This window comes from Pezoporus flaviventris, unplaced genomic scaffold (assembly GCF_033815535.1).
Source record: "Pezoporus flaviventris isolate CSIRO_AGI_PZ_B2104156 unplaced genomic scaffold, CSIRO_AGI_Pfla_v1 ptg000002l, whole genome shotgun sequence".
Lineage (NCBI taxonomy): Eukaryota > Metazoa > Chordata > Aves > Psittaciformes > Psittacidae > Pezoporus > Pezoporus flaviventris.
In genome coordinates, this window is record NW_026892550.1 from 7,297,434 (window position 1) to 7,322,245 (window position 24,812).

A 24,812-nucleotide genomic window follows, 5' to 3' on the forward strand; every position below is an offset into this window, starting at 1 on the left:
CAGTCCAATTTTGCCAACCCAATTCAGAACCTTGCAAAGTGAAGATTTCACTCAGCTCAAACTCCAAATGCCTCATGTGAAAAAAAAATATAGAAATCGAATGTCAGAAATTTACAGATCTTGGCTCACAACTTCTTGTAGTGTAAATCAATTTGGCCTAGAATTTATTTGATGAAATATGCCTCCTGACAGTCTGTGTAGGTGATTGAAGCTACAGAAACATTTATATCTGAAAATATGAGCTGCCAAAGAGAATCAGTTTTAAAATTATGTCCATAAACTGCAGTAGGATTTACTAAGGGGATGCCATCTGCTGAGGATATTAGCAATTTTTAGGCCTTCTGTAATGGCCTTTTTCTGATGCACCTCTAGCAGTCTGTATCATATACAGAACGAGATGTTGAATCCCATGTGGTGTGATGTACGAACTCTGATCTAGAAGGCATGAACCAGCGCCAGTCTACTGAGACTTACTGGTTGGGAACCATCAACCATAGGTTTATCTAAATGGCTTTGAACAGTGCGAAACACTCAAGAGACCAGGCACAACTGGTATGACTATCTCCATCACACCATGTAGATGTGACATGTCCTCAGCTGCCTAGACCTAATGATCTGTGCTGGATGTTTGGGGTTTTGCATGTCAATTCCCTCCCTGGTTTCTCTGTACAAACATGATGGATGATGAGAGGGACCTGTTTTAGCTGACAGGACTTTTAAAAATGTATCTGATTATAACTGTTTTAATTATATTTATAAAGTCATAGGCTTAACAGGAGAAACATGACTGATTCCCATGACTTAACATGTTTAATAGGAAACATTACTGATACCCTTCTTAACTTGAAGAAAAAGACCTACCCAACATATTTTTTCATTCACCGCACACTTAGTTTGAGCAAACATTTCCTGAGGCCTTATTCTGGACCACTGAGCATGAATAAGCACCATAGTGCTTTTGCTAAATGACCAGACTAATATAGCATCAGTATAGTTAATGCATCATTTGTCATAGTCACAAAGATGGAAAATACTTTCATGCATTTGTTTTTATTTGGGTACTGCATACTTTCAGCTGCCATACTCAGCAGGAAACCTAAGATTATTAGAGCACAAGCAATCTTTGGAATCGAGATAAAATCTGAAGATGTCTCTATCATATGTTGTGATCAGAAAACTAAACTCCTTGCAGCTACTTTAAAACAAAACTGTGCACCTTCATCAGTCTTATTTTGAAAATATCGTATTATTCATCAAGATTTATGAGCTTTGGTTTGTGTATCAGTTAGGTCTAGAATCTCATTCCCTTCATGTGTCTGCACATTATTTCAACCCATGGCAAATTCTACACTAATGACACATTCAAGAATGTCATTAGGGAATGGTCATATCCATGGCAGACACAAATATTGAAGAGACAGAGGACAAATAAGAATGATGTGCATTTTCAGAAAAGCCCAAGCACATCCAGCCACACCTACATAAACACATTACTCACACGAATCAGTGAACAGGTCAGGAATAGCAGCACTTAAAACACATCAGAAATACAGTGAAATTAATAAAAAGGATTCCATTGATTTCGGTGAGCTTTTCATGAGGCATAGCTGCAAATTATGCAACAGAGATTTAACCAGCAAGTTCTTCATGGGCATTAAAATACAGCTGCTTTCTTAAATTAAAGAACCTTCCTCTTTATTTACTGCTTGAGAGGAGTGAGGATGCTGGGTGCTGCAGTAGCCCAGCCCATGTGGTTTGAGCTATGCAGATGCTTGCTGTGCTTGTCTCCTTCTTGCATTTCAGTATTGCCCAGCACATCTATTTGGAGCAGAATTAAGTGTTTGCTCTCAAAGCAAAGCCCAAGGAATGCAGAGGGAATGAAAGGGTCAGCAGGACTCTGCTCTGAGAAGCAACTGTGAAGTGCCTGCTGCTGTTTTTTCCTATTCCATTCCACAGCTTCTATATTAAAGTTATTCGACTTCAACCTTTCACTTTGTTGGGTGTGTGATGTGTGGGTGCTTGTTTATAATGGAGTTACAGATAAATCCATTTTCAGGTGTAATTCCTTCACTTCAGACCATTGTTTTAGCTTTATCATCCATTTCTCCTCATCTCAACTTTTTTTACTAGGGTTCTTTCCAGTTTCCCAGTCTACCGCACTACCTTCAGTTCACAGCTAAAAAGCAAACCATTCTTCTTACACTGCTCTGTCCTTCAGATGATGGGTTCACAGGAAATACTATAACCTGAAAAAGTTATTTTAACTTTTTGGAAGACCTATTCTGTTGTTTACATACCTCATTGCAATTCCTGTCTGCCCTGTGGGCTGCATGTACTGGATGTACAACAGCATATTACTAATACCTTAGACATTGCAGAAAGATTTGTTTGTTTAGGCTTCTTTGTTGCATCTGAAATCATTTATTGATGCCAAATGCTAACCCAGAGATTAACATTTGTTAAGAACTTCCTGGGCCTGACTGGTAAAATGATTAAGGAAAAGAAAAGATGTTTTATGATGCTACAGAAAATGCAAATCTTCATTTTAGCAGTTCTAAGATCTAAAGCTGAAAAGAAATAACATTTTAAATGGCCAAATTGAATGAACTGAAAACTGCACCATCCGGAAAACATTCCGTCTGACTCCCAATTGACATCTTAACGAAATAATTTTAGTAAACAAATAAGAAACAGAATTGAAAAGAGACAGATTGAAGGGGAATGAAAATGTCTGTATGAATGTTGAATCCCATAGTTTTGTCAGTTACAGCTGATATCAGAGAAATGTGATAATTACCAAGTAAATCTCATACTCATCATGACTGGAAGGTCTTTAATGCTGGCAAAACAACTGCTGATCTTTCTCAATCAACTTCCACATTGCAGGAGAAGGGTGATATTTTTCATCTTTGGGTTATTATACAGTTATTTCATTGCCACCTTGATTTCTCTTTTCTAATCCATTGATGAAGTAACTATCCTACGAATACTGTGATTTAGCGCCATGTCAGTATGCAAGTGATGGAGCGCTATGGCCCCTTATAGCAGAGCCTTCCACTCCATTTGGTGTATTTAATCATCTGGCCTATGTTCATGAAGTCTTTTTAATTTAGTTCCTGCTTTCTAAAACAACTTACTGTAACATTTCAAGGTTTGTTTCATTAATTGAAACATGAGGTACTATTGACTACAGGCTGGCAGATAACCTGTCTACATCTTTAACTGACTTTCTCATGAAACTAGCAACATCCTTCGATGTTGCTCCTGAGATTATCATTTACAACATTTAATATAAGGTTTATTCACAAGTGAAAAGTGAGATTTCTCTCAATCTCTTAGCTGTTCATCTCTGCCCTGACAATTCATATTCCATTTATATATATGTGTAAAGGATGATGCCTGACGAAGAGAGTGGATAATTGTAGTTGTTTAGCATGATGGCTTGTGTTATATATTTCTGGTTTTCACCTAGGATAGTGTATACCATGTAGAGATTTTTCTTTCCTAAAATTAATGGATGTACTTGAGTCTCTTTATAATCATTTCTTTCAAGCTCACACAAAAACATTTTAGACCAAAAGAAAGCTGGGGTTTCTGGGGTTTGTCATGAGTGCAAGACTGCAAAGGCCTGATCCAGTAGTCCTGAAATGGAAAGGTTTCTCACTGACTTCAATAGCCATGCTTACAGCAACATGGCCCCATGGAGGTGACCTAAAAGTTTTTGTCAAACAGCATATTGCTTTTCCTCTCAGAAAAATGCTAGTCAGATCTTCTAGGAACAGAGACCATCCCTGCATCCCCATGGGAAAAGACAGAGTCACGGCTGCGCATGTCCCAACAGAACAAATGCACCTACACCTACACTTACACCTACACTATGGCTGCCATAGCTGTCATCGTTCTACACTGGAGCTGCAGGTATGAGGCTGATCCCCAGCAGGAATTGAAGCAAAGTTTGCCAGTAAAGCATTGCAGTTAAACTGTATAGTGGTTCAGAGGCAGAGTGAAAGAGTGTGGGAGGAATAAAGAACAGTTCCTTAATGGGGAGGGATTGGCTGCTCCCTTCATCATCAAGCCAGATGCAATATATTCTGATCTCGACTGTTTTAGTACCTCAATAGATCAAACCTATCAACCTTTGCTTTTACTGGAGCTCTTTGATAGAATTATACTTTTTAATTGTATATTTAATGCCTGACCAGTGAGAAAGACGAAAAGAACAAGTTCACTGCTTCTCACTACCTTCCTCAATGAAGCTGATGAAGATTTTTCCCATCTTTGTGCTTTAAAAATTACTTAATAAATCTTTACAGACTGAGGAACAGTAAAAGCTCTAGTGCTCTTTTAGGCAGAAAAACCCAATATATAGGAGGATAAATAATTTAATACATCTCACCTCACTAAATAATGTTAGCACACATTTCAGAGAAATGTTGCTGTGAAAATCAACACAGACATATTAAAATATTAAACAAAATTTGCCTGATATATTTATTTATTTTTATGCTTTCCACATGTTTAAATAAAAGTCAGGGCATAATCTGTATGTCAGTAATACAGGAAAGAGGTAATCAGGACACCTATATCAACATTGTTTCTACTTCGAGCTGATAGTGAACAGAAGTAGTGCAAACACATAGTTCTTTCAATTTATCCTATGTATAGTAAAAATGAGTTTTTATACAAGATGTTACAGTGAATATATACTGAGGGAGTAGCATTTTTTTTTCAATGGTTTCTGCATATTAAAAGGTTGACTTAACTATGCATTGCTAGGGTATCATTCTTAAAAAATCAAATATTTACCTAGAAGTTGCCATATTTTAGACCTGGATTTACTGAACAGCCCTCAATTTTAGGTGCAAAGACAAAAAATCATCATATTTAAGATCCAGATTTAGTGAACAACCCTCCATTTTAGATGCCAAGACAAAAATAATCATATTTTCCAGTGTAATACCTACTAAAATAGCCATGATTTCAGAGATTATTAATATGTGTGATCTCATTTTAAAGTTTTAACTCATTTTAACTACTAAAATGTTTTTGAAAAGCCTTTTTGATAGATTTTGGTGAACAACATGAAGGAAAACACACTTCAGTCTTGCAGACACTTTCAAATTGAATCAGAATCAGAAAACTGTTGCATTTTATTTCTACATATTCCCTCTCTAATAATATCATTCCACCTTCTTCCTGTGATCGCATGTGAATTCACATATTCACATCAAATTGCACACAGTCTAAATTTTGGGGTTTCAGTGTGGCTTTTTTCCTCAATGCGGAAAGGAAAGGAGGCTGGGAATTCAGTGCCAGTAAAACCCATTTCCTCCTATGCCTGTGGGGTATTCCAGACCACCTTTCCTCCCTCCAGACTGCTACCTGCCAAAACCTGTGAGCAAGTGGAAGGAAGGGAATTTTCAGTTCCCTTGCTGACAGTCTTCTGTCAAAAAGTAGCTCAGCCAGACGACTAAAGGCAAGTAAGCAAATCTTTCTAAGTAACATCTGGGAAAGCCAAGGTAGAAGAAGTCCTGATACCACATCTTACATTAATGATCACTGCATTAAAAAAAAAAAAACAAAACATAAAAAAGACTGAGGCAAACAACAGAACTCAAAATAGTACCTTATGATGCATGAAACAAAATTATTATTAGTCTGACATAAAAGAATTTACATAAGACAAAAAAAAAGCCTCCACCAGAGAATCGACCATATATCTTAAAACTTCAAAGCACAGCTAGAAATAAATTGACAGACCAGTCTTTGATTCTAACAAGGGGCTATAGCCCACCATCATTTATAGGCAAGCAGAGTTAGACAAATGTTCTCATAGAAATTAAACAATGCTATTGTTTTTTTCAGGAAAATATTGATTTCCATACTGTTTTTCCTGAAGGAAATCATGAAAATAAAACATCTTTATAATACTAAACCAAATACATTTGAATATGTCAAAGAAGATACGCAAATTGTGGGCTTGAGGCCTGATTCATTTGCCTAAATTTTAATAACATAGGCCTAAACAATACTGATGCACTTGAAGGTTAAGTAGGGTTTGCCATGCATCTCCATTGGTACTAGATATCTAGATTTAGGCAACTGAACCAAGCCTTTTTGTCTTATCATACTTTAAGATTGTCGTGGTTTAAGCCCAGCTGGCAACCCAAAACCATGCAGCCGCTCGATCACTCCCCCAGCTTTCTTCCTCCCCCTGCTCCTGGAGGGATGGGGAGGCGAATCGAAAGAATGTAACACCCATCGGCTGAGATAAGAACAGTCCAGTAACCAAGGTATAACACAAAACCACTACTGCTACCACCAATAATAATAATGATAACGGAAATAACAAGGGAAGAGAATACAACCGCTCACCACCCTTCCGACCGATACTCAGCCTGACCCCAGCAGTGATCTAGCCCTTCCGGGTAACTGCCCCCAGTTTATAAGTGGGCATGATGTGCTGTGGACTGGAATACCTCTTTGGTTAGTTTGGGTCAGGTGTCCTGTCTCTGCTTCCTGCCGGCTTCCCCTCCTCCCTGGCAGAGCATGAGACTCAGAAAGTCCTTGGTCAGACTAAACATTACTAAGCAACACTTAAAAACATCGGTGTTATCAGCTTTGTTCCCAGGCTGAAAGTCAAAAACGCAGCACTGCACTAGCTACTAAGGAGAAAAATGACTGCTACTGCTGAACCCAGAACAAAGATGAAGCAAACAATTGAAAAATCTCAAAATACCCTTTAGGATCAACATTCAAAATATTAACTCATCTGTGGAAAATAAGTGCTTTCCATTAGTGAGGTGACTTTTTTAATACAGTCAGCTGAGACCCAGTCCATTACAAGATTAGAGATTAACCATAATCATACTCTTTGAATAAGACACTTGGACAGTCAGGACCAGACTAAATACATACGCTTATAGAAGGAAAATCTCTCTTACTATCAAAAATACTATAAAGACATTACATGGTTACATCTAGATTTATTTGTCTTGGCTGTGATGTTTTTTCTTTCTCTTGAAGAAGTAAACTGCCCTGATTACTTTTAAAGAAATCTTTCCTCTTAATGACTCCACATTTAAAACATCTTTTCCAGTAAATGCAACCATCAAGGGATTTTCTGCAGATTGCAGGGGACATTAAAATGTCAATAATTAAACACTGCAGGAATAAGAATTTTGAATTAAAATGGCTTATACCTGCTTTTTATCTTCAAAGTATTTTGAAATGAACTTCCAATAACTTCAGGGGAGTTCTTTTGATCATCCATTTTTAAAATGAATGCAGGAGATGCATAAAAAGGATTATTTTCTTTTACCCCAAGAAATACTGGAGTTCCAGGAACAGCTTATTTGTGCTTATTTATTCTGATTGCCAATTTTGAGATGCTTTATATTGTGAAAACAAAGCTTGGTGTAAAAGAAATTGATGAATATAGGATTCCTCTACCACATTGATTAGATTTATTCACATTAGAAATGCATTGCTTTGTTTGTTAGTCAATATCCATTCTCCTGAAACTTCAGATTTTATTACTTGATGAATTCCACAATCATAGAGTTTTGAAATCCAGCAGTACTGCAAACTCCTAAAACAAATGTTTTCTTCACCTTTTGTTATCAGGATCAAATACTGAAGTTATTAGATTATCATTCCATTTTCTTCAAGGTATTGAAATAGTGAAGTGCAGCCCACTGGCATTTTTAGCGTTTTGTTCATTCAATACCCTCCTTGTGACTTTCAAAAGACAGAGTGGGACATATTCAACTGAAATTCACTGCCAGATTCTTGAACCATGCCTACTAATACACTTAACTGGCTTATCATGGCTATTCTAAAATATTTCTTCCTATTCCTTTAAATAGAGCATATAGATCTTTATATATGCGTCAACAGTGAGAAGCATTTGAAATACAGTAATATAGTATGCCAGGAATAAAGCAGCACTACCTACAGTAAAACATATATATTAGAAATAAAAAGAGACATGGCATCAAAAAGGGCAATGTGATTTCTGCTTTTATCAGTGAATGTAAAACATGGGTAAGCATTTTTCATTTCAGTAGCAATCAATTCATAAATATAGAGACATGCATCACTAGCATTTGCAAACAAACATAGCCTCTTTTCCAAGAGCTGAGAACCTCAAGTGCAGTGAATGATGCTTTTCATATTCCAGTTCAATACATCTTATATTTATTTTGTACTTGCTTTCAAAGTAAATTAGGACTGCAATACTATTTATATAGGTCTCCAAAATATTTTTCATATAAGTGCATGCCGAGTCACACAAGCTGATATTTTGGTCTGCTCTCAAAATGGCTCCATAAGTCTCAAAGCTATAAAAGAAGGTAACAATCCAGTATATATTTTATCAGTACCTGATTATTCACAAGACTTTTTTAATCATACAGTCACAGCAGAGGCTACTTCTTCTTCATATACATATGGCTGATCAAATACGTATGGCAGTCACTGATGCTGATTGGAAAGCCTGAATTAAAAATGTCCTCTGTTGCAACCTGGATCATTAAGGGACAGTTTCCAACAGTGGACAAATCAGTGCAAACCTGATTGTACTGTTCTTTTCTGGGAATTATACGAGTACAGCTGGCTGACCTATCCACTGTTACGTCTCTTCAGTTCTCTCCTTTTGTCCTTAAAATAAATCTGTCTCACATTCTACCAAAATTAAGATATATTTCCTGATCCTCGTGTTTCCACTGGTCAAGTGTCTCTGGAAGTTTTCTTCTCATTTAGTCAATAGTAAATTGGGTGGTATTTAGGGCTTACAAATACTTTCCAGTTTACTAACCTTTAGCACTACACTAAGGAGAAATGTTTGCTGCTTTGTTGCTCAGTAATGCTTTCTGCTATGAAACAAAAGCTTGGACCTTCACCATCCAAACAAGAAAAAGAGGCATTTCCTTCTCTGGACCTCAGGTCCCAGGCTGAGCTCCTGACCATGCAGCAGTATACCGACAGCTTTGCTGCAGCTTAGGGACCAGGAAACTGCCCTAAACATATTCTCCAGCTCATCTGGCACAAAGCAGGGTGCCATGGCCCTGCTATGCCTCCTGCCTCAGAAGGAACATGTGTATACATGCCTTGAGGAGCAGGAACTGGGTGACAGCAGAGGCACATCAGACAGCACACCAGAAAGGCCCAGGATGTTTTCAGCAGAAAATCACCACAGGCAACATTACCCCATGGAAGCATACAAAGGGCTTTTCTCTCCTGTCACTTGCTGTAGTATAAACCAGGATGAATCCTGTGGAGCATAGTCAATTTAGGCTGGTATTAACCTGGAACAAACATCTATATCTAGCCTCTTTATGTATACGGAGAGACAGGGCTTTGTTGTTGTAATTGTTTTGTTGGGTTTTTTTTAAAGATGTAAGTTGCATAAATTTCATAATCATTTCCTCTGTCTATAATGGCTGCAATCTGCAGTTCAAGAAGATTCCTAATTAATATTAATTCCCAGCCTGTGAACAGTGTTTTGGCAAATAATTAAGTCTGAAGGGATGGCCAAACACACTGATCTTCAAATTTTGAACAATTTAATTACAGGCTTGCTTTCTGTGTGGAGCTGCATAAGCTATGAGTTTAGTAGAGAGTATCGGTGTGGTCCTGTTACAGACGCTATCTCTTGAGCAAACAGCAGAGTCCTCAGCAGGCTGGAGAGCAGGCAGCCCAGGCCTTCTGCCTAAAACCATTTGATTTAAATTTTGATTTAAATGAAATCCAAACTGTCAGATTATGTGAGTGATTGTTTACTTAGAGGCTGCTCTGTCAGACTGCTGAGTTTGCTGTAAATACCTTCCTATGAGAAGCTGGCTAACAACTGAAAGCAGAAAGTAGACACTCAAAAGCAGGAATACTTTAAATTTTAAATGAGTCCATCAATAAAGAAACTTCCTTTATCACAGATTTACAGAGTAATTTTGCATGACTATGCACAAGAGAAATTGCCCTTTTTAGTCTTTTAGAAATTCAGCCCTTTGTTAGATATGTTTGAATTTATTTATTTTACTCATTAAGTTAGAGTGGCTAACGTTAAGGCCACCTTCAAAAACAAGTTACTGTTCTAGAAAGGAGGAAACATCTCCTGTCCCAGCCTGTCATTCACTAGATGTTCCTTTGATGCCAGGTAATGGGATCTTCACTGATAGGGGAGCTCTGAACCCTTTAGTCACTCTCTTAATACATGTTTCAAAGAAAGTTAGTATTAGTAAAATGGCTGTTATATATCTCACCCAATTGCTCCTGCCCAGTCAAAGGTGTCAAAACAAACTGATCAAAGTACCAGAAGGAACAAGACTTCTAACTTGTCAGTCCCTGCCCATGGCAGGGGGGTTGGAACTAGATGATCTTAAGGTCCTTTCCAACCCTAACTATTCTATGATTCTATGACTTAACTGATAGAGAATGATAATACAGTTAAATAGTTTAGTGTAAAATGGTAAGTAACAAATGCTATATAAATGATTAAATGTGTTTTCACAGGTGTTTCAGGAAACCGTTACTTGTAAACTCTTTACTTATAACCTAACCTTAATTGTGGTGGATAAAAGCCAAGATTTGCACCTGCTGGAATTGCTTAATATAAACAGCATGAACCAGAACATCTGACTGGGGTGATCATGTTTAAAGATCAAGAGAGGGAATAAAAAGAAAGAAAAAATCTATGCTGCACTGGTATTTCCTCACAGGATATTCTCTGCACTGTCTCAGCATGTTTCCCTACTTTGGTATCCAAAATATTAGCTATGCACATAATTTAACCATTGGAAGAAGAATTGATCTTGAATAGCAGCAATAAGCATGTGTATCTATCTGATCCGTGCTGACACTCCCAGACCTTACACTTGACTCTGGTTCACGGCAACATCATTAAACAACAGTACTCCCCAGAGAGCTCAGGCGTGCTTCGATGGGGATGCTAGCTCTAGGAGGGCAATGTTAAGAGAAATATATGTCTCAGATGTCCCTCTGCAGTGGACACCAAACTGTGGTTGAACAGGAATGTGAATCTGTTTCAGAGGAGGTGCAGTTGACAAATGCCACAGGTATTTAGTCTGTTTCTTGTGTTGGTATTTAATGTTTATGCTGGTACACTTCCAGTAAACATCCACACCTACCTAGAGGTCTTTACAGCACTGAGCTCTGAACAAGGCATTTGTGATCCATAAGTACTGATGTCAATTCAAGAGTTTGAGTTAAATTTCATTTCTGCATAGTATAAATAAAATTTCTTCAGTATGAATGTTTTCTTTATACAGCTTATAGTTAATTTGTATGGCTTCTGTGTTTTTATTTTCAAGACTGAAAGATTGTTAAAGTTAGCTGAATCTACAGCTATGACAAGCAAGTAGAATACAAATAAGGGAATGTTAAATATTGTGCTAAACCAGCTTCCATTTCCAATACTTGCTGTAACTTAAATGATCAAAGACTGGTAACAGATACTATAGGTTTCTGATTGATTATGGTCTTCCTATTGCTAATTGATTATTTCAGTGGGTTATCGCTTTCTGATCTCCTGAATGTTCTGTAAACTTAAAATCAGCATTGCCTTTGCATGACAGATATATAGCGGGCTACAGTACGTGCTCTTACTCCTGCTATGCATCTTTTTTGAGTTAAACGCTTCTTATTTGGAAAAGCCTACGTTCACCACATTCAGTAGATAAGTTGTTACTAAAGGAACACTGCAATTTTGACATGTTTTACCTAATATTCTTGGAAATCAACATTAGCCTCAATACAAATGTGGAGTATAACCTACCGGACACTGCAGGTGTTGAAAAAATGGATACGATCAGAAAAAAAAACACAGCATATGAGTCCATATTCCTCAGATATTTTGTGAAGAGCAGATGGAAGTAGCATCTTCATCCCTTCCTCCCTTGCTTCCTCTCTTCCTCCCTTGTTTCCTCTCTCCACCTCTTCCTTGCTTCATCTTTCTTACTGGCAAACATGAGTAAGAATGAGTAAAATGAATTAAGAATTAATTTTATGACACATTTTTTCTGCTTTGAAAGATGCTTCTAATGAGCCATTTTCACTTCAAAACTTTGCTGACACTTAGTGATTTATTGATATTTACTGATTTACCATTTCTAAATATAAGGCTCCATTCATCAAAACACAGAAGGACATGCATAAGTTTAATTACATGTTTGAGTTGAAAACCAAACCAGACAGTAAAATGTCAAATGCATCTCTTTGACCTGCAGGTGATTCTCCAGTGGACTGCATAAAGTGTACTGAGAGATACTGCTATAGCAGGGAAGTAATGCCTGCTAGAAGTCACTGCTCCCAACTCATTCTCAATGGTGGGCTCCTTTCTGGAATATAATACAGGATGTAAATAGTCTCAAGTCATCAAAGAAGTGAAATATTACAATGCATACAGAGTATCAGAATTCTTGGCAATAATCTAAGTGCATGTGTGAAAATTACTAATATCTAATATCAAGCTGGGACAAATGAATATGATAAGAAAAACAATAATGTTCTTTACAGGGCTTTTACTGGTCCTTACTAGCAAGGTCCAACATGACATCAACAATGTGTTGACTTGACAGATACAAATAGTGTATGTACAGTCAAGGCTCACTTGATAGTAGTGAAAAGGCTTCTTGGTTGTATTGCCCTTTTTGGTGGAGGGACACTATTCCTTCAAATTAAATACATGAAGAAATTCTGGATCTTCTCTGACACCATTACTAGAAGTCTAGTCTCCAACCCTAACTATTCTATGATTCTATGATTCTAAGTCAGGTAGCTCTTTTCAGTATATGATGAAATTCATAGACACTGGGGACATATAAACATCAATGATACATAACCACCACGAAAATTAAAAATATATCAGGAAAATATTACAAGAGAGATTAATATATATAAAAGAAGGATGAATATAAAAGGGATGATTTTCAATTGTAACATTCAAATAAGCTTTCAGCTGTAGCAAAAGCTGTATTTGACATTATACAAAAAGAATGGAAAGCCATTTGTAAATTTTATATTAATATAGCAGAGATTGTTCTTTATTAAAACTAGGAAAGAGTGGATTAGCAATGCCACATGGGATGCTATTACAGAAAAAAGCAGGATAAGTTAAATCTACTCAATACATTAAGGCCAGAAAAACAAACAAAGAAAAACGGAATATAGGAATAAAGATAAAACAGTAAAAAGATTAGCCAAAAAAAAAAAAATTAAAGAGGCTCTCTTGATAGACAGGAACTGAAAGCAGAACGGCAGCACTGAAGCGACACATGAAAAAATTTTATCAAACTGTTTGAAGTCTTACTGGAGATTTTAAGCCACAGCAAGGAAAGTGCAGTAAGGAGTAGTGACTGGAAATCATGAATGTCAACTTGTTCTAGGGGTACAAAAGAACAGAAAGGCAGAACACCTCCCAGGCAAAATTGCAAGAAAAAATACCTTATTTTCCTAGTGAAATATGGCAGAACTCGATGCCTGTCTTGAAAGAATCAAATCTTCATGAGCTTGAAGCACCCTCTGAAAGACAGAAGAATGCTAAATTAACAAATACAATTCAAATCACTATAGTATACATACGAGGAAATAAAAAGGACAACATGATGTTTGGACATGTCCCTAAGGTTTCATGTGAAGCAGAAATTGGAGCACCTCCCATATGAAGACAGGCTGAGGAAGTTGGGGCTGTTCAGCCTGGAGAAGAGAAGGCTGCGTGGAGACCTCATAGCAGCCTTCCAGTGTCTGAAGAAGGCCTATAGGGATGCTGGGGAGGGACTCTTGATTAGGGACTGTAGTGATAGGACAAGGGGTAATGGGTTAAAACTTAAACAGGGGAAGTTTAGATTGGATGTAAGGAGGAAATTCTTTCCTGTTAGGGTGGTGAGGCACTGGAATGGGTTGTTCAGGAATGTTGTGAATGCTCCATCCCTGGCAGTGTTCAAGACCAGGTTGGATGAGGCCTTGGGTGATATGGTTTAGTGTGAGGTGTCCCTGCCCATGACAGGGGGGTTGGAACTAGATGATCTTAAGGTCCTTTCCAACCCTAACGATTCTATGATTCTATGAATCTGTTCTTGTTCCCATAGAAAGTCTTTGGTGCAGTCAACTATACTGCTTTGAAGTTGTCACTCATAGCAGACTTGGGAAACATGACAACATTTGCTCTCATTCATCTTGTGCAGACACAGTCTTCCTCTTACAAAGCACCACAGAACAGTGTACAAGATGGTAGATGCCTCTTCTCCCAGACTGCATGAGGTTTGATGATTGATTATCATGGCAGTTAATACCAGCCTTTGAAATTCCTTGGATAGTGATTCAAAAAATTAAGATGTATGCCATGAAGTAGATACAGCTGGGAGGTGATGAACCATGGTACCAAAGACTGCATCATCTACTCCCCCACCCTTCATTGCAATGGCTTCTGTTACTTGATTATTACTGTGGAAATGGGTATTTCAATATAAATGAAGAGGGCAGAGATGTAAGGATTTCCAGCCAAAATCTGTCCTAACTAAATCAGTTGAAAATCTGTCATAAGAAAGCTTCTTACACTTATGCCAAGCAGGCCCCACAGCTAATAAATTAGAGGTAGGCAATGTCACAGATGATAAATTATCTACACAGAATTTTCTCTATTTAGAAGCTGAAGCTCATACAAACTTGCAAAACCTAAATCAGAATGCAAATAAATGCATGCTTAACATAAGTTCAGAACAATAAACTACTTCCCATACACATTACTGTGCAGAAGTCTTGCATGATTAAAAAACACACTGAAATCAAGGGGAAGAGTCCTCAAATGCAGTGCAGAGTCCTAGAAAAATAATGCACTCATCCTGTGCAAATGGCATAGCTATCAGTACAGGTGTCTGTAAAGGCTATTTAAAGTACCAACTTAATAAATAAGAAATGAAGAAGCCTTAAAATGAATACAGATAATGGAAACAGTACAAATAGGGAAAAAGAAGAGAGGGGACAGATCTATTTTTCATGACTCTCCAGTAACAGGGAGAATCAAACAAATACTTCTGTGGTAGGTTTGGTTCAAAAGGGCTGAATTAATGGTGCTCTGCAACACAGTTATGGTTGATGTGATTCTATTACAAAAGCAAAAAAGACTTCCAGAAATGAGCCAGACAGGATATGGCTGACTAAGATTATTTGACTTCTGTTTCATGGTCTTACCAACAACGACACCGTTTAGTAAAAGCTTGAAAAAGGGTTACAAATATATCAGAGAAGAAAATTGCATTAGGGAGCTGAACCAATAACTTTCTTCATTCAATTTTAGCTCAAGCATAATGCTAACTTCAACTCCATGATTAAGTTTTGGTTCTGCATCGAGGAAAAAATAATGAATAAACTGGCTTTGGTTTGGTCTTGATATCTTAATTGTCAATGAAATATTCTTTCACACAGAAGAATGAGTTTGAAACAGTCTCATTTCAATCAAAATTTTCTCCTTCACTGGATAGTGTAATAAAAAAATAATAGCTAAAAAAGATGTCAAAGTCCAAAAGTTGCTTTGAAAAAGTGGTTTTGAAAGCCATTTAATTTCCATATTTCTGATGAAATATTTCAAATATTCACAAATAAATATAAATTCTTGTGGTATTATTTCCCCAAACATTCTTTCCCATTTTGTGGAAAGCTTTAAATAATTTTTTTAGGATTTAAAATGACGCTGTGATTAATTTTTTGGTGGTTAGTCAACAAAGCAAGAACTCAACTGGTCCAAATCACATTTTCAAAGAAAAGGTCAGCTGATGCCTAGATGTACAAAAGAGTCCAATTATCCTGTGTCAAAGGAAAAATGATCAGGTGCTGTCATGAAAACTACAATGGAAGCAGGTTGACACTTACATTTTTTGAGAATTTGGTTCCTTTTCTGCAAACTAAAAGTTTACCTTCATTTCTTTCAGTATTTCTTTACAGGTTAATGTCCGTTTAGTGCTATAGAATTTCACAATAGTTCCCTTGATAACAGTATTTACTTCTTGAAAGACCTGAACTCTCCTCCAAAGTAACTGTTTCCTTATATTTAGTCTCTTTCTTTCAAGATCCGGAACAAGCCACTTCACTATCCTATTTTGCTATCACAGGGTTTGTACTGCAGCTTATCTATTTAACTACTTACAGAGATTTCAGCTGACCTGTTCTATTTGATCATGGCATTCTGAGCAGATTTATAATGCAAATTGTGTCTCAGAAAGTATATAGATGTACAAAATGTTTCGTCAGCAGACAGTTTCTAGTACATTTGATAAGACTGCATAATTTTGCCTATTGACGTAAAGCTTAGTTTGAGAGATTAAAAAGAACTTCCAAATGTTTAATAAATCCAGCTGGCCTATAAATCTTTTTGTTTATCCAAGACATATTTTCAAAGTCACAATAGGGGAAGTAAGGACCCCAGGTCCCACTGAAAATCGAATACCATTCCCTTTATTAAGAAAGCTGACATATTCCCTCCATAAATCATAATGTTGCTCTTCTGTGGAGGGAGGGATTATTAAAAATAAAGTGCAGTGAAGAGCATTTAATAGCATAGTTACAATTGTGATGACTTAAAGATATAAAGTATAAGATGACAGGTTTGTATGGGGACATAGTATTTTCCACTAACTCATCTGATATGTTTAGGAGTTAAAAATAGACAAGCTTTCAAGCACACAAGTTCTTCAGATCTTGAACAGAAGAGACAAAACATGGAAGTGCAAAGCACCTAGAACACTTTTTACTGCTAAATCTGTGTTTGTGCAAGCATGGCATGACAACACTATTCAAAGCAGATGTTCAGATGTTCTTATACAACCTAGCAGAAGCCTAAAGATCTGGATGTCAGCAGGAAACTTTCCACCAACTTCAGTGGTTGGGTTGAGATCACCTTTGGTAATTGTCCCTGAGTTTGGACGTGACTTCTTGAAGCCACAACTGGCCAGTCTCCCAGTGACAGCTTTTGGATTTCCCAAGATATAAAACCAGGTGAAGGTCATGGGTCTCTGCCCAATAGTGTCTTCTGGTAGCCCAAACTGAACTAAAGGTCAGTCCAGTTTGAGAATCCAAGTAAAAACCAACAGGAATTAGAGACAACAATCAGTCAGAAACAGTTGTGCTCCTTCAGGATCTTCTCAGCCTGCTGCGATGGCAGGTTTGTATTGGGATGCTGGAAGAGGGAACCGAAGCAGCAGTGACAGCATACAGGTAGATTGGTATAACACCGTATCTACTGGATTACTTCAGGAAGTGTGGTCTTGGGTCAGTTTAAGCCAGGACCATCTTACTGCCTAGAAGAGCCTCATACAGCCTCTAAACTGCTTTATTTTTTTTTAATGAGATCCTGTTAGCACCTACCAAGCATGAGCTCAAATGAGCACATTTAATTTATCTGCTGTCATTTACCCTGCTCCTACCTTTGTCAGTAGACTAAGCAGATTTTTATGAGGGTAGATTTTTTGTATCTGTGCCCATGCTCCATATACATGATCTGGGGTGACATATGGCTATTTAAGCAAACTGAATCTCAGTTACATACATAAAAACTTAAAAGTTACTTCCCTGGCTTCAGTGGAGTTGAATACCAAATTGTTTCAGCTTCAGAGTACAACTTCAGTGCTAAAAAAAACAACAAAAAATATGGATATTTTGCTCCAAATTTCTTTTTTAATTCTTTTTTAAATCCCAATTGGCATTTCCTTATTAGAAATGCCAAGTAATAGCTCAGACATTTTGCTTGTCTCATTCTTTTTGTTATGAAACTTTTGCATTGACTTACTTTGAGCAAAGATAAGTCTTCAAAAGCTTCAGCTCTTTTAACCTGAAGCCCGAAATCATTAGCTGAAAGTTTATTTCAACTTCAAGTTCACACAACTTTAAGACATACTTGGTCAGTCTGACCTCATAATTACCCTCGTAAGGGAATTAAATATTGTGGGTCTTATATACCCCTTTTTGACAGTTAGTTCCTGAATCCCAAATGTTCATGTGATTTTTGAGTTTGTATTTATTGTATTTTAATCCCAGATGAAACCAGTTAGATCATACATTCCTGCTTTCTCCTTAATGCCAGTCATACAAAAGGTTACACTTGTCTACTCATTTTATAGATACCATTATGAAATTTTCAAATGTGAAGAATTGACCACAAATATTTAAGAAGCTGCTTCAGTGGCTATTCAGGTTTCATACTAGAAATGTGCCATTTACTTCCTGTTTGAACTTTACTAACCTCAACATCTATTCATTTAGTCATCTTGTGGTTTTCTAAGCTTTTTTGAAGAGGCCTCTTTATCAGATTAATTGTATATTTAGGAGGACTTGAGGGGGCATCAGATTTCTATTTCCTTTTGTTATATATGTTACACTTTTGTTGTTCAGGTGATTACTGCCTCTGCATTTCACTCTTATCAGAGCTGACACAGTTTAGTTCCAACATTATCGCCTTTGTCTTCCAGGTGCAGGTACAATGTGTTTATTCACAGAATCATAGAATGGTTTGAGTTGGAAGAGACCTTAAAAATTGTCTAGATCCAACCTCATGTGCCATAGGCACCTTCCACTAGACCACGTTGCTCCAAGCTTCCTCCAACCTGGCCTTGAACACTGCCAGGCATGGAGCAGCCACAGCTTCTCTGGGCACCCTGTGTCAGTGCCCCAACACCCTCACAGGGAAGAATTTTTTTCCTAATATTTAATCTAAATCTCCCATCTTTCAGTTTAAAGCCATCACTCCTTGTCCTATAACTACATGCCCATGTAAAAAGTTCCTCCCCACCTTTCCTGTAGGCCCCTTTAGGTAATGGAAGGCTCCTATAAGGTCTCCCCAGAGCCTTCTCCCGTCTGAAGAACTCCAACTCTCCCAGCCTGTCTTCATAGGAGAGGGGCTCCAGTTCTCTGATCATCTGGTTAATTAGTCTTCAAATGTAAAAACAAACAAACAAACAAAAAAAAAACCAACCTTCAGACTAAATTGCTTACAAAACACATTAATTAGATCATAATCTCTGGAGGAATTTTCATGCCTATCACAGCTAAGCATATTCACCCTTCATACTCCAGTCCATGTACCTACACAGAGAACAGAGGAGCCAGTGCTGGTTGCACTAAAAAGATATCTGGAATCAGAGTATCCCTTATCATCCCCCAAAGCCTCAGGCTGTTGTATTTCAACTTGTGCACCATTAAAATATCAAGTATTTTATTATTTTAAATGTTACACAGAGAAAGAGAAGTGCTCTGGAGTGCATTTGCCTTCACTACTCCCAATTTTGTGTTATAAATATAAACCTGGCAGTAAGAAGCAGAACATGTACCAGACTGTGACTCTCCCAAGACCTAGGGATACTGCATTTCTGGGTCCAGATGGGGCGCAGGAGGGAGGCATAAACCAAATGCTCAGACTGTGAATGCCCACAGGCAAAACATCAGGTTCCTCTAGAAGTCAGCAGGGTGAGGATCAAGGAGTTTAGGCATCTCCAAAACTAAGTACTAGCCATGGAATCCAGTCAGCCTGTGGTTTTCAGCGCCGCTGCGTGCTGCAAGTTCTGCTGTAGATATCTACCACTTTACCGTATCTTTTACACTGTCACAATGGGGAAAAACACTCATCCCCTGAAAGCCAGTAACACTGCCACACAGCATAAAAGGAATTCATTATTCTGGATGAAAAGTGAATTAATTGGCTGTGGATGAATTCATATTCTGGCTCACCTGAAATGAACACAGCTAATCCAGTGGTTAGGGTTATGCTACTGTTGTTAGGATTATATAAGCACAGGCTTTTTGCAGTGTGGCACAAGAAAAGCAAGCGCAGCAGCAAAGAGACCAGTGGGACAGTCCTTGCTTTGAAGACCTTGTGATCCAGGCAGTAAGATGTGCTCCCAGAAGAGGCACGCTGTGTATATGGCTGTTCTCTTTACATTCCTGTAACCCTCACCTAAGTGTACCACAGGCAATATCCAGAGGAAGACCCGGGGACTGGTAGCAGTAGAGAGAGCAGGTGGAAGAAGGGGCTTAACAAGAGACAACATATTCTCCAGCGCAGGGCAGTGGCTTTTCTCAGGATCACATACCACCACAGACCAGGACTACACTGAAATGCCTTCTACCCTCCAGTAGGCAGGTTCAGCTGAAGAAAGAGGCATGAAAGTGGCCGTGGCTTTATTTTTATTGTCACTTCTCAAATTTTGCATCCAAAGGAAGGTAACATAAGTCACAGGGCCATCAGTGAAGGAGATCTGAAGATGTGCTCCTCACAGCAGGCACGTAAGATGGATGGGGATGCAGCAAGCGCATGCCCCACTCCCCTTCTGCTTTCCTCTGTGGAAAGGGGCAGTGAGCTAGCCATATCCTGCTCTGATTATCTCTGGCTACTGATAGATCAAGCTCTCCTGTACCTCCAGAGAAAGTCCGGAAACCCAAACAGTGGAAATACTACTCTAAGTTCGCTCAGTGCTTCCCATATTATCGAGGTTTCTCTGCTCTCATGACTACAGCCAAACGCCCCAAAGATTTTCCCCGCTGCTTCCCACCCAGGCCAGCACCCTGCCGGTGCGGGCTTGCACGGGAGAACCGGGGGGGGGGGGGGGGGGAGCGGGCTTTACCCTGGCCAGCAGCTACCCTACATCTGTGCTTAAACACGGCTCTACAGCCCCGCCAGGAGCAGCCGGGTCCCCGCTGCCCGCGGTCCCCTCAGGGCGGCGCGGCCCCTCAGGTAACGGCTGCACCTCACGCGGGTGGACAAGGCCGCCCCCTAGCGCGCCAGGCCGGCACCGCACAGCGAGCACCCTCGCCGCACGCCCGGGAGGTGAGCCCGCCGCCGCTTCCCACAGCACCGGCAGCTTCCACCCGCCGGGGCGGGCTCCGCCAGGGCCGCTTCCCCTCACAGCTGGCGCCGCGGAGAGAACAAGCACCTGCCCGGCCACCAAGAGGGGTAAGGAGCTGCGCTGAGTGGCGGGGAGCACCGCGCCGCCGCTCCTCCCTGAGACCGCCGTGGGACAGAGCCGCAGCGGGGAGGAGAAGGCGTCCGGGCTGGGTGCCGGGGCGGCAGAAGGGGCGGCGGTAGCGGTGGGGCGGTGGCAGCAGCCGGGGCGTTTTTCCGCCCGCCGGGGTGCTCCACGGAGGCGGGCGGGTGCGGCGGCTTCACCTGTCGGCACTGAGCATGCGCGCGGCGGTGGGGCACACCGCCGATTGGGAGCGCGATGCGAGTCTAGGACGGAGCCGCTGGGCAGCAGCGACTTGGCGCCGTCGCGCCGCCGGAGAGGGGCCGCCGGGGGCCGCTCTCCATGGGATTAGATGCCGCTGCTGCTGCTGCCGCCGCCGCCTCGGACCCTGCTCCCTGCGAGGATCCAGCTCCCGCCCCCGACTCCCGTTGGCTGGGGGATTCTTTCCCGGAGCTGCAGGCTGCCTTGAGCCGGGCATGACCGGGCGGGTGACGGGGGCAAGCCGTACCTCGCTGCCCCCTCGTCGGGGACCGGGCGGAGGTAGCGCTGCCGGGCTCCCTGCCGCGCCGGGGCGGCGCTGCCCGGCCCTGCCCTGAGCGTCCGGCGGGGCAGAAGCGGGCGGCTCTGCCGCTGGAGCCGCTCTGCGAGGCGGCTGTTGGACCGTTGGCGGGGGACGATGAGGGCAGCGGGGCGGCGGCGGCGGGGCGGCGGGGCGGGGCGGGGGCTCCGCCGGGCTCTCTAGGACTCCGGCGCCCCGCACACCCACCATGGATCTGCTGCTGGTGGTGAACACGAGCCTGGGCTCCCCCAACGAGTCCCTGGCGCTGCCGCCTTCCTCGCCGTCCTCTTCCGATCTCCTGCAGCCGCCTTCCCCGTACTCCCCGGCGGCCGTGGCCAGCCTGGCGGCGGTGGTGGGCTTCCTCATTGTCTTCACCATCGTGGGCAACGTGCTGGTGGTGATAGCTGTGCTCACCAGCCGGGCACTGAGAGCACCCCAGAACCTCTTCTTGGTGTCCCTGGCCAGCGCGGACATCCTGGTGGCTACCCTGGTCATGCCTTTCTCCTTAGCCAACGAGCTTATGAATTATTGGTACTTCGGCAAGACTTGGTGTAACATTTACCTGGCGCTGGATGTGCTCTTCTGCACCTCCTCCATCGTCCACCTGTGTGCCATCAGCCTCGACAGGTATTGGTCGGTCACACAGGCGGTGGAGTACAACCTCAAAAGGACCCCCCGGCGGATCAAGGCCATCATCCTCACTGTCTGGCTCATTTCGGCTGTCATCTCCTTCCCTCCATTGATCTCCATGTACCGGGACCCCGAGGGAGACAGTTTTCCCCAGTGCAAGCTGAACGATGAGACATGGTACATCCTTTCTTCTTGCATTGGCTCTTTCTTTGCCCCCTGCCTCATCATGGTGTTGGTCTACATCCGCATCTACCGCGTGGCCAAGCTACGGACCAGGACCCTCTCTGAGAAGCGTACAATGCCAGAGGGGTCCTCCCAGACTGAGAATGGCTTGAGCCGCGTTGCTGGTGGTTGCACATCCGTGAGGATGAAGCTGGGAGAGAATGGACATTATTCAGTGCCCCACTGGCGCAAAGCCTCTGAACTGGAGGACATTGAGCTGGAGGAGAGCAGCACCTCGGAGAGTAGACGGAGGCGGAGCCGGGAGGAGCATCCCCGCAAAAGCAGCAAGAGCCAGTCCTTCTCCTACTCATACTCCTCCAAGCACTCTAGTAGCCGTCTGTCCCGCGCTAGCAATCGCTCCATGCAGTTATTCTCATATCGCCGTCGCCGGAAGCGTAGCAGCATCTGCCGTAAGAAAGTCACCCAAGCCCGGGAGAAACGCTTCACTTTTGTGTTGGCCGTGGTCATGGGGGTCTTTGTAGTTTGCTGGTTCCCTTTTTTCTTCAGCTACAGCCTCTATGGTATTTGCCGGGAGGCGTGTGAGGTCCCTGAGACTCTCTTCAAGTTCTTCTTCTGGATTGGGTATTGCAATAGCTCCCTGAACCCAGTCATCTACACCATCTTCAACCAGGACTTTCGCAGATCCTTTAAACACATCCTTTTTAAGAAGAAGAAGAAGAACTTCTGGCATTGAGCTGGAGGGATGGATTTGCCTTGAGCAGGAGTATAGTTAAAAGAGGAGAAGGCTCTGTGCTGACAAAGAAGGGAGGGAAGAGAACATGGGATTTGGGCTCGCCCCCTTGGTGGAGCAGAGTGGTGCTGTGGGGTATAGAGATAGAGCCAGGGAGGCTGAGGGCATTCACAATGGTACAGAATGGTGCTGGCGTGTGAATGGGTAAAAGGGAAGGGGAGTGGTTGTCTTTGAACCTTGATGGAGGTCATGGGGAGTCCACAGAGGAAAATAGGCTGACACTGATTTTGGGAGGCAGTGAGCTTTTACAGGATCTGGAATTTTGTGGGAAAACAAGCAGAGACATCAGGAGGAAAGGATTAAGTGGCAGTGGTGATGAAGATTTGAGTATTTATAAATAGAGCAGCTGGGTCCTGTCTCGTCCCAGTAAGAAATTAGCTTTTACTGCTTATGTGGGCAAAGAAAGTGCAAAGTACCAGGCACTGGCAGTTTTTTGAGTTACAAAAGGATTTAAATGTTTGCCAAAAAAAAAAAAAAGTCCTAAAGAACAATCCAAACTCTTTTCTAAATAAACCTTTGTACTGTTAAAACCTTCTGAATGATGATTTTACACAGGGCTTAAGTCAAACAGAAAGCATGGGGGTTTCTTTTCTTTGGAGGGGTCTTTGCATGTAGAGCTGGATGGGAAACTTTCTATCTTCCCATAGTTTTTGATTGGTCAGTGGGACAAACCTGTGAGTTTTGCATGTCTTCATGAAATATGAAAAGGAGCACATGCACCCTATGACCTTACTTCTCCCGCTTGGATTGCCAGGCAGTAAGATCCATCTCAGATCAGTGTCCTAAGCACCTTGGTGTCCTGAAGCAGGTAGTGGGGGAAAACAAAAATCATTGTTGTGAACTCACCTAGTATTTTCTGAGTTAAAATAAAAAAATTCAGATTTCCAACCAGCTCAACTTGCATGTGTCTTGGGGAACTTCCCCCCCTGCCCTCTCTTTTTAGGTTCCCCTCAAAAGGCTTATCTCAGGGGCTGGGTGGGTGCTGCTCTCATCCTCAGACAGGCAGTTGGAGGCAGTCTGCTATGTAGATTTGAAGAGGAGGAGCAATCACCACACCACTAAGGTTTTTAAATCCTTCTTATTTACAGTCTAGAACAACTAAATCCTTTGTATTTATTTTTTTAATGAGAAGCATACATTGCAGATTGTCAGTGGTGTATGAGATTTCAAAAGAAGGTGCAGCTGTTCCAAACCTTTAATATTAATGTTGCTTTCTTTCCCTTTTGCTGTTTGGATTTCTAGTTTATGATTTCAGAGGATTTTGTTGGGAGGAAGGGAGGGAAGAGGGGAGAAGATAGAGTTATTGAATAGTTATTAAAGCAAACTGTATTTCCCATGAGTTTGTAAAATGTTATGAACTGTAAAGAAGAGGAGGAGAGACAAGGTCTGGTGACTGTACATTCACCGTGGAATGCATACCAAGTGTAAGACTCAGCTGAGCATTTACACCCCTTTCCAGCTGTGCTGCTGCAAGGTGTGTATTCTGTTTGTGGGTAAATACTGCTCCATTTTAGGTGTATCTCTCCTTCCATAGGCAGCAGGATTTGGCATCTGCCTGAAATGAACCTTTCCGTAGTAAACAGCTCTTTGAAAGATAGAGCAAATTCTAATCTCATATGGCAGGCTTCTTGAAACAGCTGAATTGAATCTACACCTGAGAATCTTTAGATATCCCCTTCTTTACTCC

General features: G+C 41.1%; 1 protein-coding gene and 2 long non-coding RNA genes across 3 annotated transcripts; 2 read left to right on the plus strand and 1 right to left on the minus strand.

The window, feature by feature from the left end:
• Positions 1-5,172: 5,172 nt before the first annotated feature.
• Positions 5,173-20,594, minus strand: LOC133276849 (uncharacterized). Its single transcript, XR_009746036.1, has 3 exons — positions 19,732-20,594; positions 13,462-13,539; positions 5,173-5,392 (listed from the first exon to the last, which is right to left on the minus strand). It is a non-coding gene; the product is annotated as an uncharacterized LOC133276849 (long non-coding RNA).
• Positions 20,595-20,618: 24 nt separating this feature from the next.
• LOC133276854 (uncharacterized) lies at positions 20,619-24,345 on the plus strand. The gene is made up of 2 exons (XR_009746037.1): positions 20,619-20,953; positions 24,069-24,345. It is a non-coding gene; the product is annotated as an uncharacterized LOC133276854 (long non-coding RNA).
• On the plus strand, positions 21,717-23,655 carry ADRA2C (adrenoceptor alpha 2C). The gene has a single exon (XM_061468008.1). The coding sequence runs from the start codon at positions 21,731-21,733 to the stop codon at positions 23,066-23,068; it is 1,338 nt and encodes a 445-aa protein (XP_061323992.1). The 5' UTR covers positions 21,717-21,730; the 3' UTR covers positions 23,069-23,655.
• Positions 24,346-24,812: the final 467 nt, after the last annotated feature.